Here is an 11,202-nt window from a genome sequence, read left to right as displayed (position 1 = left end):
TTTATCATCATGATCGAATCAAACTTTGAGCCGAATTCAATTGCAGAATATTTTACTCGCAAGTTAGGGAGCCTACTTAATTAATATATACATACACACGTGTGTATATATATACACACGCGCATATATATATATATATAACACACATGCATATATATATATATTATAAAAAATATTTTATTTTATTTTAATTATATTTTTCAATTATTACTACTAAATTTTAAATACGGACTAAGGTCCGTGGACTAAGGTGACGGTTAGGCCAACGAGCTGCTATAATTTTTTGATCAGAATTCAAAGAATAGTGAAAAAGAAAAAAAAACTGTAGAATGGGTGTTGAGAGAGTTACTTGAGAATTTATCCTTCTTCATATTTATATAAGAAGGTTGATAGTCGTTTACATAACAAATAGCATAACTGCACGTCAATAACTAGTTTTAGTTAAATGGATCGAATCATAATGATTATCCATGTGCTCTTATGATTACAAATGGTTTAATCATATGCATAACCACTGCCAACATTTTTAAACTAGTAATTATGCCTTCAGATCATTTAAATCCAAAATGATTAGATCGGATAATATCTAGATCAGTTGGAATATTATCCACATCATTAATAAGTTCGAATTCATATTCAAATATATTTAATTATTACTCAAATTGAGTAGAATCGATCTCAATTTTTTTTTTTATTGTATAAAATTTATATTTAGAGATTAAGACTCAACCGATCGTGAGTTAAATTTCGGACTTAACTATTTTGAATCAAGCCAAGTTTGGGTCTTTATAGCACCCCTAGTTGGACGGTTAAACTTAGCTGCTAGGGAAACGACCTCCGAGGTCTTCGCATTCCACTGTCAAACTTTGGTCAAGACGGGACGTTGTACTTAAACAGCGGATACATATAAATTATCTGGAAGCTTCAAGCGGCGGGCCCGACAAGACATATGTCGCTGACGCTTTATTTCAACGTGGCTCTCATCTGGTCCACTCGTTCCTGATCCAACGATCGTCAGTCGAGTCACATTTTAGGAACTCACATATCTGCTATTCACACAGACTGTTGATGATGAAGACTTACACCTGTTTCGGTGTACAGCAACCAGGCAACTGGATATATATTGTCCCCTTGATCGATGAGACCGATAGCGTCATCATTGTCACGGCGATGTTGCGGGCTTGAGAGCAGCCCCCTTGTGTGATGTTCCCAGAAAAAAAATCACCGGTAGGTACACGATAAATTAAGTGGATCAGCTGAGGAAATGCGGTCGGCATACTTCGGTCCGGTATGACTCGATCGGCCGGCCGTCACGTGGCGAAGGTACCACCGAGCCCGGGTCGCTGTCGCCCGGTACTTTGGACGGCGCGCACGCTGCGTCCCCAGCCCCCACCCGGGACTGGAGCTATCCGGCTAATGCTGCTGTCGGCGGTCTGGCCGTGGACCACATCGGCCGGGGCCTACGGCCGGCCGGGTGCGAAGCGATAGGCACGTTTCGGATCCCCCGGACCCACGAGCACCCGCCCGCGTTGAACAGTACAAGCTGCGTTGACCGATGCCGCAATTTAAGGGCGGATGGAGTCGGAGACTCCGCCGTGTTGTCCCAGTCGTAGAGAGAAGGAATGAGACTTAAGCTTACAACAAAGATTAAGGGAGAAAGCTCCAAAGGACGCAAAGAAAGCGAAGAAGGGGACAACGGGCATGACAATGGCTCATCCATCCCACAAGTGTCGTCACTCGTCAGGGAGGGCTCAGAAGCCTTGTAGCGTAGGGACCACTGTCGGCTGGCTAATCAACAATTTACACGCACTCCTCTGGATACAGGACCGGGCCGGACCAGATTATTGTCTACCCATGGGTCATAGTTCAGTTGGGAGTCCTTTTTAGATGGAGCTAGTGATTGCTAGGATCATAGCAACATGGCTCCTGTGCAGAATCACAGCCATTGGCCTGCATCATCTATATTGGAAAAGTGGCACTGTTGTAGGATAACCTTTTAGATGGACAGTTCATCAAGACAGATGCACCATCTTGTCTGTATTCACCACGGACCCGCATGGTTTAGATTGTTAAGATCGATTGGTTTAGACTGCTGAATCAGCATGAAGGATTCAACTTTTTGCCCAGAACAATACAAGCATTGGTGACATTATATCAGATCACAGATCAAAATTGCAAGCAAGGAAGCTGCGTTACAAGATGACATTTTCTGATGCAGGTGTTATACACTTCAAGAGACATTTGTTTCTACATGCATGCTTCGATCCCTCTGTCCTTGGTCAATCTTGGCAACAACTTCATGCAGCTCGGAACGTAGCCTAGACACTTCGGGATCATCCCAATAGGCTTCGAGCTGGTGCATAAGCAATTTTGAAGGGTGATCATGGAGTGGAGGCAGCTCTTGTGGAATTGGAGGAACAAGAAATGGGTGCTGAAGAAGCTGCGGTATTCTCCACCTCTGATTGCGATCCCAAGCAAGACATCTTCGCATAAGATCAATAAGCCATGGGTTGGAGACTGGTTCACACACGATCTCATGGTTTCGATCTGTTATGACTTTGAACTTGGTCCAAAAGGTCTTGTATTCTGCAAATGGTGTCTTACCATATACCATCTGGTAAAGAATGCAGCCAAGAGACCAGATGTCTGATGGGCGGCCACACTTGATAGTGTTCCCGTTAGCATCATGCTCATTGCACATGAATGCTTCTGGAGACATGTAGTTTAGGGTTCCCACCTGCATTAGAATAGCCAACAGAAAATATTCTTGCTGTTTAACCTCTAATTATATAACTTAATGAAGTTCCAAGGAAAACAATTTGGATAATGCAAATGTGGTAACCTGTGCATCACGCTGGATGTTAGTTGTGTCACTCAATATAGCTTTTGCAATGCCGAAGTCAATAAGCTTCAATGAGCCTCTGACTAATAGAAAGTTGGCAGGCTTCAAATCAGAGTGCACAATACGCTCCCCGTGTATCGTATTTACAGCTTCAAGCATTTGCTGCAGAGGCAAAAGGATTTACTTTCTGTAAGCAAGGGTGAAAAGTGAACTGTAGAATGATCAAATTTGATGCATATATAACTCATGCTGAATGATGAGCTGTTGTGCATCAATCACTAATGTAACCATGCCGTTGACACGAACTGCAAATCAATGGACACAATAATGACACACTGTTTTATTTGAAAACACTATAGAGATAAGTTGCAGGGAAACTAAATATGTGGAAATCACTCTTTGCACACCAATGCTATCAGATGCTACTTGAATGGAGTTCGGTCTCAATTTTACATAAAAGAATTGGGTGCTCTATTATTGTTTGATTTTAGTGTCGGTCCACACTAAAGTAGAAAAATTTAAGATATGATCTTAAATATTTCATGCATAATTTACATTAATATCTACATAAAATTGGAAGAATTTATCACAGAACACAGTGAACTGCATAATTTCTTAAGGTTGAATATTGAGCCTTTTCCTCAGGAGGGTGGCTTGAGGCCGGCTCCCGATCAGGTCCCTCTTCCGAGCTCGGGACATAGATCTTCAAGTGATGTGTCTTTGCTGTGACTTCAAAGAGGAGATCATGGAGCACATTCTCTTCCGGTGCTCAAGGGCGGCAGCTGTTTGGTCCCTAGTGGGGTTGTACTTAGGTATCGCTCAGGCCGAGGACCCTACTCAGGCCCTTCTAGAGCTCCTATAGCGTAGTACTAGAGATGATATGGCTAGGGCAGCTGGAATTCGTGTGGCCTATGTGGCTCTCCATATTTGCCTGGTCAGAAACAACCTAATGTTTGACTCCAAGCGGTATTTGGTGAGGCTTATCGTTGAAAAAGCCTCGATTATGGCGGTAGAGCTCAGTGATGTGACATCCAGGCCGTCGGAGACTTAGAGCTCCCATCCTGCTCGTGTAGCAACCCGCCGAGTGTTTATCTTCTGGAAGCCCCCTCCTCCGTTCTACCTGAAGGTTAACTTCGATGGGAGTACTAGAAGCAGGCATGGTGGGGCTGGTTTTGTGATTCACGGGCCGGACTCCAGATTTGTGACTGCTAGGGGGAATCACTTGTTGGAGCCTTCGGTCTCTGAGGCGGAGCTTTGTGCGGCCTGGGCGAAGATTATTTTTGCCAGACGGACCTTGGAGGCGACTCAGATTGTTGTAGAGGGAGACTCAGCCATGGTGGTGACTTGGCTCCAAAGATGCACCCGTAGTAGAGCCACTCATCTCCTTTTGTATGATGTCTCGAGGGTGCACTGCTCTGATGATTAGGCATATCTTTTATGAGGTGAATATTGCTGTTGACTGAATGGCAGCTTATGTGGCTGAGCACACTGGAGAAACTCTCTAGACTGAGTTGGAGGTCATCCCTAGGCGACTTCGGGATATTTTGTTTTCTGATTCTCTGGATTGTATTCATACAAGACTTGTTTGAATGAACCGCTTTACCAAAAAAAAATATTCCATTTATACATCTCACCTCCCTTCTCTTATCCCTACTCTGTTTTCCATTCAAAACCTCCATAACCAAGCACCATCACAATCTTATAACTTTATAAGAATTATAACATAATTCTTAGATTTATTCAAATGATAAAGAAATATCTGTTTCCTCCCTTTATGTGAGAAGAAATATCTACCAAACTAAACCAGATGATGAATGTGTGAACTCAAAAAAATGATTTCTAGCATAGAATAAAGGTGATCGAAATTTTTACTATCCAAACTTTGTTTTGTTAAAAAGTAATAAAGATGTCAGTTGAAAAGTAGATGATGCGGGAAAGTGTGCTCCTAGAATATGTTGATATGGAGCAAACAAAGAACCAACATGGCTTTAAAATATTTGAAGATCACCTTCTACATGTATACAAGTTCAATTTATTTTCTAGATTTTGTATTTTATGAAAGGAGTTAGTTAAGCAATCTTCTTCTACAACCTGTCAGAAAATAGAATCAGAATGTCTTATTCCAACTTATGAGAGCGACAAGCCCAACTTTGTAAAGCCTCAATTTACTTAAATGTCATAAACATGTAAAATAACTAATTAAGGCAAATTGTTGAGTACCTGCCAATAAAATCGTAGCCAATTCTCATCCAGTTTCCAACCTGACTTATTCATCTCCTTCCACTTCTGTGAAAGCATGTGAGCCAAATCAATCTCTCCATACTCAAGCACCATGTATATATATTCATCACTTTTGATCCTTCCATCCTTAATGGTTGTGGAGCCATTCACAACTTCCTGAAGCAAAGTTTTATCTGTCACCTAGAAGATGAAGTCAGCCAGCATCAGCACAATGAAATGCTAGAAACTACATTCATGAGTGCCCATGGTCCAAATTACAGCATAAAGAATGGTGAAATGGACAATGATTTTTTCTTCCTTCTGGAAATTATTTTTCCAGAAATTCAGATTCATAAAGACTAAGAATATGATATTATATAACATAAAAATTACAGACAAGTTTTCCATTTTCTGCATTTAGGTAATACAGAAAGCCATAACTAACTGGGAAAAGATGTGCAAATCATCTGCATATGCGGCCGAGCGGCTGCAGTTTTAAAAAGTTATCTCATTGGATCAAGGCAAAACTACTAACCAATTAATTAATTCAAATCATCTCATATACCATCTTAGTACTGCAACTTACATTACTGCTGGCTGCTATCATGGTACAGACATTAGCCTTTCTCCATTGATATATTGGCAGCCAAGTGGAAAATAGAAATAGCAACAATGCTTCAAAATAATGTGAGCAAATGAAGAAACTAGGATTGGTACATCATCTCCTAAATTCAATAGGTCAAGGGCATATATAGTGCATGATACAACATACTATCTCAGGTACTCATTTAGTGATGATAACAGGTGTTGTCAGAGACATCTCAATAGATTGCCTGCAGCATTTAAGCAAGGTCAGTAATATAAGGTCATGCTGCTTTCTTAGTATATCTATATCACATATACTACACTGTAATTGAAAAAGACCGCATGTATACCAGGGCACATGCAAATATACACAACCAGTACAAGTTAATAACCACAGGTGGATCTTCCCTCCCTTTCTCTTCAAAAAATGGAAAGAGACATGTAGATACACACAGAATCAATATAATTTAATTACATACACAAGGAGAATGCAATATATTTACTTTCACAAGGCATTGAATACAGTTTATTTCCATTCATATTCCATCCAATGTAAAACAAACAATAGGTTCTTCTCAATATTTTTCAAACACCAAACACAATTATTTTTTTATTTTTGCAGAAAACAAATCTAACATCTAACTAGAATGTGATTTGAAGGAAGTGGGTTAGGTTCACCAGGACAGTTCTCATCAACTCCCCCCTTTCTAGTCTCTAATTGTTCTCAATTCTCGGCACCTCATAAAATCACTGTCCTGTATTTGATGGTTCAGCAAAAGAGAACCAAAAAAAAAATCATGTTATTACATGAGTTGTTTGGTTATCCTTCAACTTAGGAAATAGCATATTGTGATACCCTGGTAAGAGCAAATTTGTCCCCATGCATGTCAGCTTTGCATGTCTTCAGCTTTCTCCAATATTGAACATCATTCTCTAAGCTCTAATTATGTTAGGGACCACGTTCTTTTCTTGGGACAACGTTCTTTTCTTGATCCTTATAAACTATGAAGGAAAGAGAGTATCCTCATTCTAGTCCTTACTTTGTTTGTCACAAAGAATGGGCCTATGCTCATTCTCCTAGTTCTTTCTAATATTAAGAAGACTAATGAGCTGCAAGTCATACATCTAACAAGTTTCAAATAAATAGGATTCAAAATTTTGGACTAAGAAAAGTGAATAGATGAAGTTCCAGGGATGGTTTCTACTGTCACATCAACATACTTCTTTCTCTTGTGTTCTCAAGCTCCAATTCACCCAAAAGTCACCTATTGTTGTATCTAAGAGTAGAAGCAGAAATACTTTCCATCTTGCCCACAGACACTATTTCTTTTTGGGTTATAGTAAATGCTCTAGCTCTTCCTAGTCATCCATTTCCATGATGGTACTTTTATTAAGGATAAACTCTGTAAATTTAGGAAGGTCATTTGTGGCCCATATATAATGATTACAGCATGGTTTGGAAGAATTGTTGGGGTTATTTGGAAGATTAGATGTAAGCAATATTCAATTTATAAGCATGCCAAGGCCAACAATGTCTTCCTAATACAAGTGACAAATTCTAGCTGCATAGAACAACTCCCAAAAGTCAACACCAAGAAGTTCTCTTGCCATGAAATGAAGAATCATGATCCTTGAGATACTACTTTTGTATAAATTATAAGATCAAGGATGTTCAATTCCAGATAAAAGTTTGGTTTAAACTTGAAACAAAAATTCATTAATAGAGGGTGTAAGTGTAATCAAGGGATAGAGCCCTTTTATAGTGTCAGCATTTTCAGCACCTGATGGAGAAATTGATAAATTATCCTATTGTTGGTCTATGTACTTAAGAGGTACTATACAGCTTATGCTTGTAATCAGTTCAACACATTTGGTTGCAGCTTTTAAATAGTAAGTCACCTCAAGTTGTGTCATTGCCATAGTCATCTGCTCATGATGTTTGCAAATAGAAAAGAAACCAGTAAGAGCTCAAGGAAAGCCACAGTTACTAAACAACATCAACTCTAATCCAAGCATTTAACATTGAATAAAGAATGCCTACATGTATGATGTACTCGTGCAAAATTTAAAGGGGTATTGAGTAGGTTTTAACTAATCAGCAAATTTAACCTTAAATATCTTATGGTAATGACAGCTAAGTTATATAATTAGGCTAGATGAATTTGTTTCTATTAAGAAAATGTTCGACACAATTTTGAAGTTCTAATGATACATGTAGCAAGAAATTCCTATTCAATAAAAAGGAACAAGAAAATCATACAGAAATATGATTGACCTTGCAAGCTAGTACCTCGTAATCAACAAGTTGAATAATATTGCTCTTCCCTTTCAGCTTGTTCAAATACTCAATCTCTTGACAAAATCCATAAGCAGTTGAATAGTCACGGCCTTTGAGTTTGATCTTTTTCAAAGCATATATCGTGCAATCTGATGATATGACTTTGTGAACCTCACTACTTCCTCCACTGCCTATTTTACCAAGCTTTTGATAGAGCTTTCCATTAACTTTGAAAAATACATCAGGATCATACTTCTTTTTACGAGGAGCCTTCTCTACTTTGCTAGATTGAGAAGGCCCCAAATCCATATTCGATGATGGGTTGTTTGCTGGTAGAGCCTGAGATTGCAAATCGTTGGCATCACCAGAAGGCCCTATCTCCTTTACACTTCCACCCAAATGAAGACCCGGCTGATGATTCTGATGCCCATCAGCTTCCTTCATGACACTCCCTCGCCCCTCAGGAGGGGCACTGTCCAGAACATCTGATGAGTTCTCTATAGTAGATGATGACATTTGTTGTGGAAAAGCAGTCTGCCCGGCCAAAGGAGCACGTGTGCACTGAAAAGTAGGGCCTGAATGGACTGACGTTGTAGTGACACATGAAGAGCCCATAACTGAAGACCGAGTCGTTGGCTCCACATAATGCTGATTATGACACTGTTCCATCCTCTTCTCTAACATTGTACTCCCACCAAACTTCGCACTGCTCGCAGACACTTCCACATTCCCATGAAGCTGCTGCATTGGATCCTGATCATTTGTGGCTGCCTGAGTGTTCAAATAGCTTTCCCCCTCTGTGAATGCAAGAGAACCCATATAAAATGAAATTTCGTCCATTCTAGTATCAGTGGTCATTCTTGTATTAGCATCTGCATAAGAAGAACCTAATAGAAGCAAAAAGCACAGAACAATACATGGAACAAGACAATGCAGTTATAACAACAATAGCTCTTCAAGACAGACTCTTAACTCATGATAGCAACCAGTAAGCAGTTCAAAAAATCTCTTACTCTGGAAGGTCATGTGGGCATTGCTAGCTGAAGCAAGCCGGTCCTTCTTCAAATGATCATCAGCCAAAGCATGTGGGGATGCCAAGTGACAAGAAGAAGCTGAGAAAGATGACTTTTTTTGATCAACCAGCAGTTCAGAATCGCCCTTCGGCGAGCCAAACGGGCTCATGTTCTCACCATGCGTCGTAGTTATAGTTCCGGTAATTGACGGGGGAGTAAGCGATGAATCCCCTTGAGGAGTCGTCACCACTTCAGCCGCATCGTCCTTCCTCTGATCAGACGCCACATTCGGTAACCTCGTAGCTCTTACGACTGTTCCAATCTGCGACGCTGTCTTACTGAAAGGATTTCTACTTATGGAAGATGCGGAAGCAGTGCTCCTCGAAGGCTCTGTTTGTGAAACCAAGACACGGCTCGCACGGGTAACGTTAGACTGCATCATACCTGGGATCCTCTCAAGAAGAAACACAAATCGATTAACAAATCAGCCAGAAAGTACTCATACCGCTAGGGCTCTGTGTTCAGTGTCCAAAACTTTAATTTTTTTTCAGTAAAACAACACAAATAGATAAGACAAGAGCTGAAAAGACCACTAATCTGACAAGGCGCCATAAAAAGAATCAATTTTGGACAAACTAGAACCGAAAGCCCTAGATTCCGTCCCAAAGGAGAGGCATGGGGACTGGATCTCGAACAAATCTTAGAAAAAAGAACAAGAATTGGGATCTTACCGAGAGGTCTGTGGCGCTTAAAGACGGCATGAACATGGCGGAGGAAATCCGGGGGTGAGAGGGAGGAGGAGGAGGAGGAAGAGGAGGTGAGATTGGCCTCTCCGGCGATCGGACGGATCTGGCTGCTCGACCCCGGGGGAGGCGGAAGGTTAGCCTTCCTTTCCATCGGCGGCGGAACGAAACGGCATCTCGTCGGAGAGGAGGGGGCAAAGGAGCGGATCACGGGAGGGTCCACGGCGTCGGAGGCGTTCGGGTGACGTCCATCGGCGGGGCCCGAACGGAGCGCCGGTCTTCTCTTCTTATCGAGCTTCTAAGAGCGGCGAAGGAGAAGGGAAAGGAGGAAGCATCCTTTCGACGTCGCCGTGGGAGGGAGAGGAATGCAGGCAATTTGAAATGGCGCATATTGCCGCTCTGCTGTTAGCCCGTACATCCACCCCGCGACGGTTTCTTCCAGAGAGAATTCGAACTCTCCTAGGCTCTAATTCTTTTTGATTTGGGTATGAGCCAGATCTTTGATCAGACTCAGGTCGTTGGGATGGTGTTATTTGAGTCAGGTCAAGTTATAAACCACAATGAGGTTGAAGTCCAGGGAGATTGGATTGGATTTTTCCTCCGCTCCCGATTGCATGCATTGGATTGAACTTAGTTTAGATGCCAAAACGGATGACAGGAGTTGACCAACGGATGGATAGGAATGAAGACCCCATCAATGTGAGATCATGATTGTGTATGGTGTGCCCCAACTTGATTTGAACTCAACAAAATCTTATCCATTGCCAGTTGCTAGACTCAGGTTTGTATGATCTAAAATATCGACTTTTAAATAAGCTTTTTTTGGGTAAAAAAGAAAGGGAGGAAAGGAATTCCTAAAAAAAAAGAACATTGTTTGGTAGTTACATCATAAGAATCCCACTCCCATACTGAAATAAAAGTAAAGCCAAACTTGAGAATGAAGCTAAAGAACAAACAGTCGGAAAACATCCCAGATCAGAGTATGTTAAAGAGATATACATGATAGCACAAGACATACATAATACAAGTTGCTGAATAAATAAACTATTTAAAGCTATACAGAGAAGCAAATAGTACAACAGATTGGACATGGCCCTGGAACATCTTTTCACACATAGCTGTTAAGCTGCATGACTTCTTGTTCAATGCCAATGATTATTGTATCCATACCAAGACTATGTAACACTGCCACCTTACAAAATAAATAAAAATCTGTATTTTGCAGTTGGACATACAAAATGCAGAATTACTAGGGCTCTGCCCGATTCATTCCCTTAAGAAAGAAATGCCACAGCACTGCAGAATGTTTCCTTTGTCATAGCACAACATGGAGGTAAACATAGGATACCTTTAATTTGTAACTCATGAGTATTTTTTGATCCATGGTGAATGAATCATAATATTTGTGAATTACCTGGTAATTCTTCATCATCTAGAGTAGCAAAGAATAACTCAGGGACTCATCCAGCTGGTCGGAAAATCATGAGTGATTCAGTAACTTCTATCCAAAAGTATGGAGAA

The 11,202-nt window shown here is 40.8% G+C and overlaps 1 protein-coding gene across 5 annotated transcripts; it reads right to left on the bottom strand.

Annotated features, from left to right (window-relative positions):
• Positions 1 to 2,060: 2,060 nt before the first annotated feature.
• On the bottom strand, positions 2,061 to 11,081 carry LOC105048726 (serine/threonine-protein kinase MPS1). Of its 5 annotated transcripts, none has more exons than XM_073261403.1 (7): positions 9,670 to 11,081; positions 9,116 to 9,382; positions 8,939 to 9,037; positions 7,938 to 8,812; positions 5,063 to 5,263; positions 2,843 to 3,004; positions 2,061 to 2,737 (listed from the first exon to the last, which is right to left on the bottom strand). In XM_073261403.1, the coding sequence occupies exons 1-7, from the start codon at positions 9,833 to 9,835 to the stop codon at positions 2,231 to 2,233; spliced, it is 2,277 nt and encodes a 758-aa protein (XP_073117504.1). In that variant the 5' UTR covers positions 9,836 to 11,081; the 3' UTR covers positions 2,061 to 2,230. The 5 variants fall into 5 exon arrangements, with proteins under 5 accessions (XP_073117504.1, XP_073117505.1, XP_019707172.2 ...); XM_073261404.1 differs by having other exon boundaries at positions 7,938 to 8,722; XM_019851613.3 differs by having other exon boundaries at positions 8,939 to 9,382.
• Between the last annotated feature and the right edge of the window lie 121 nt (positions 11,082 to 11,202).

Source organism: Elaeis guineensis, chromosome 7 (assembly GCF_000442705.2).
Source record: "Elaeis guineensis isolate ETL-2024a chromosome 7, EG11, whole genome shotgun sequence".
NCBI lineage: Eukaryota > Viridiplantae > Streptophyta > Magnoliopsida > Arecales > Arecaceae > Elaeis > Elaeis guineensis.
The sequence above is the reverse complement of the archived record's forward strand: the minus strand, read 5'-3'. Positions and strand labels throughout refer to the sequence as shown.

What these genes read in the sequence shown, in the direction of transcription:
- LOC105048726 (XM_019851613.3), bottom strand. Translation starts at nt 9,835, where the DNA reads ATGGAAAGGAAGGCTAACCTTCCGCCTCCCCCGGGGTCGAGCAGCCAG. An exon ending in TTCAACTTGTTGATTACGAG is followed by an intron (nt 5,264 to 7,937) that starts GTACTAGCTTGC and finishes TTCATCTTCTAG; the next exon opens with GTGACAGATAAAACTTTGCT. An exon ending in ACATCCAGCGTGATGCACAG is followed by an intron (nt 2,738 to 2,842) that starts GTTACCACATTT and finishes ATTCTAATGCAG; the next exon opens with GTGGGAACCCTAAACTACAT.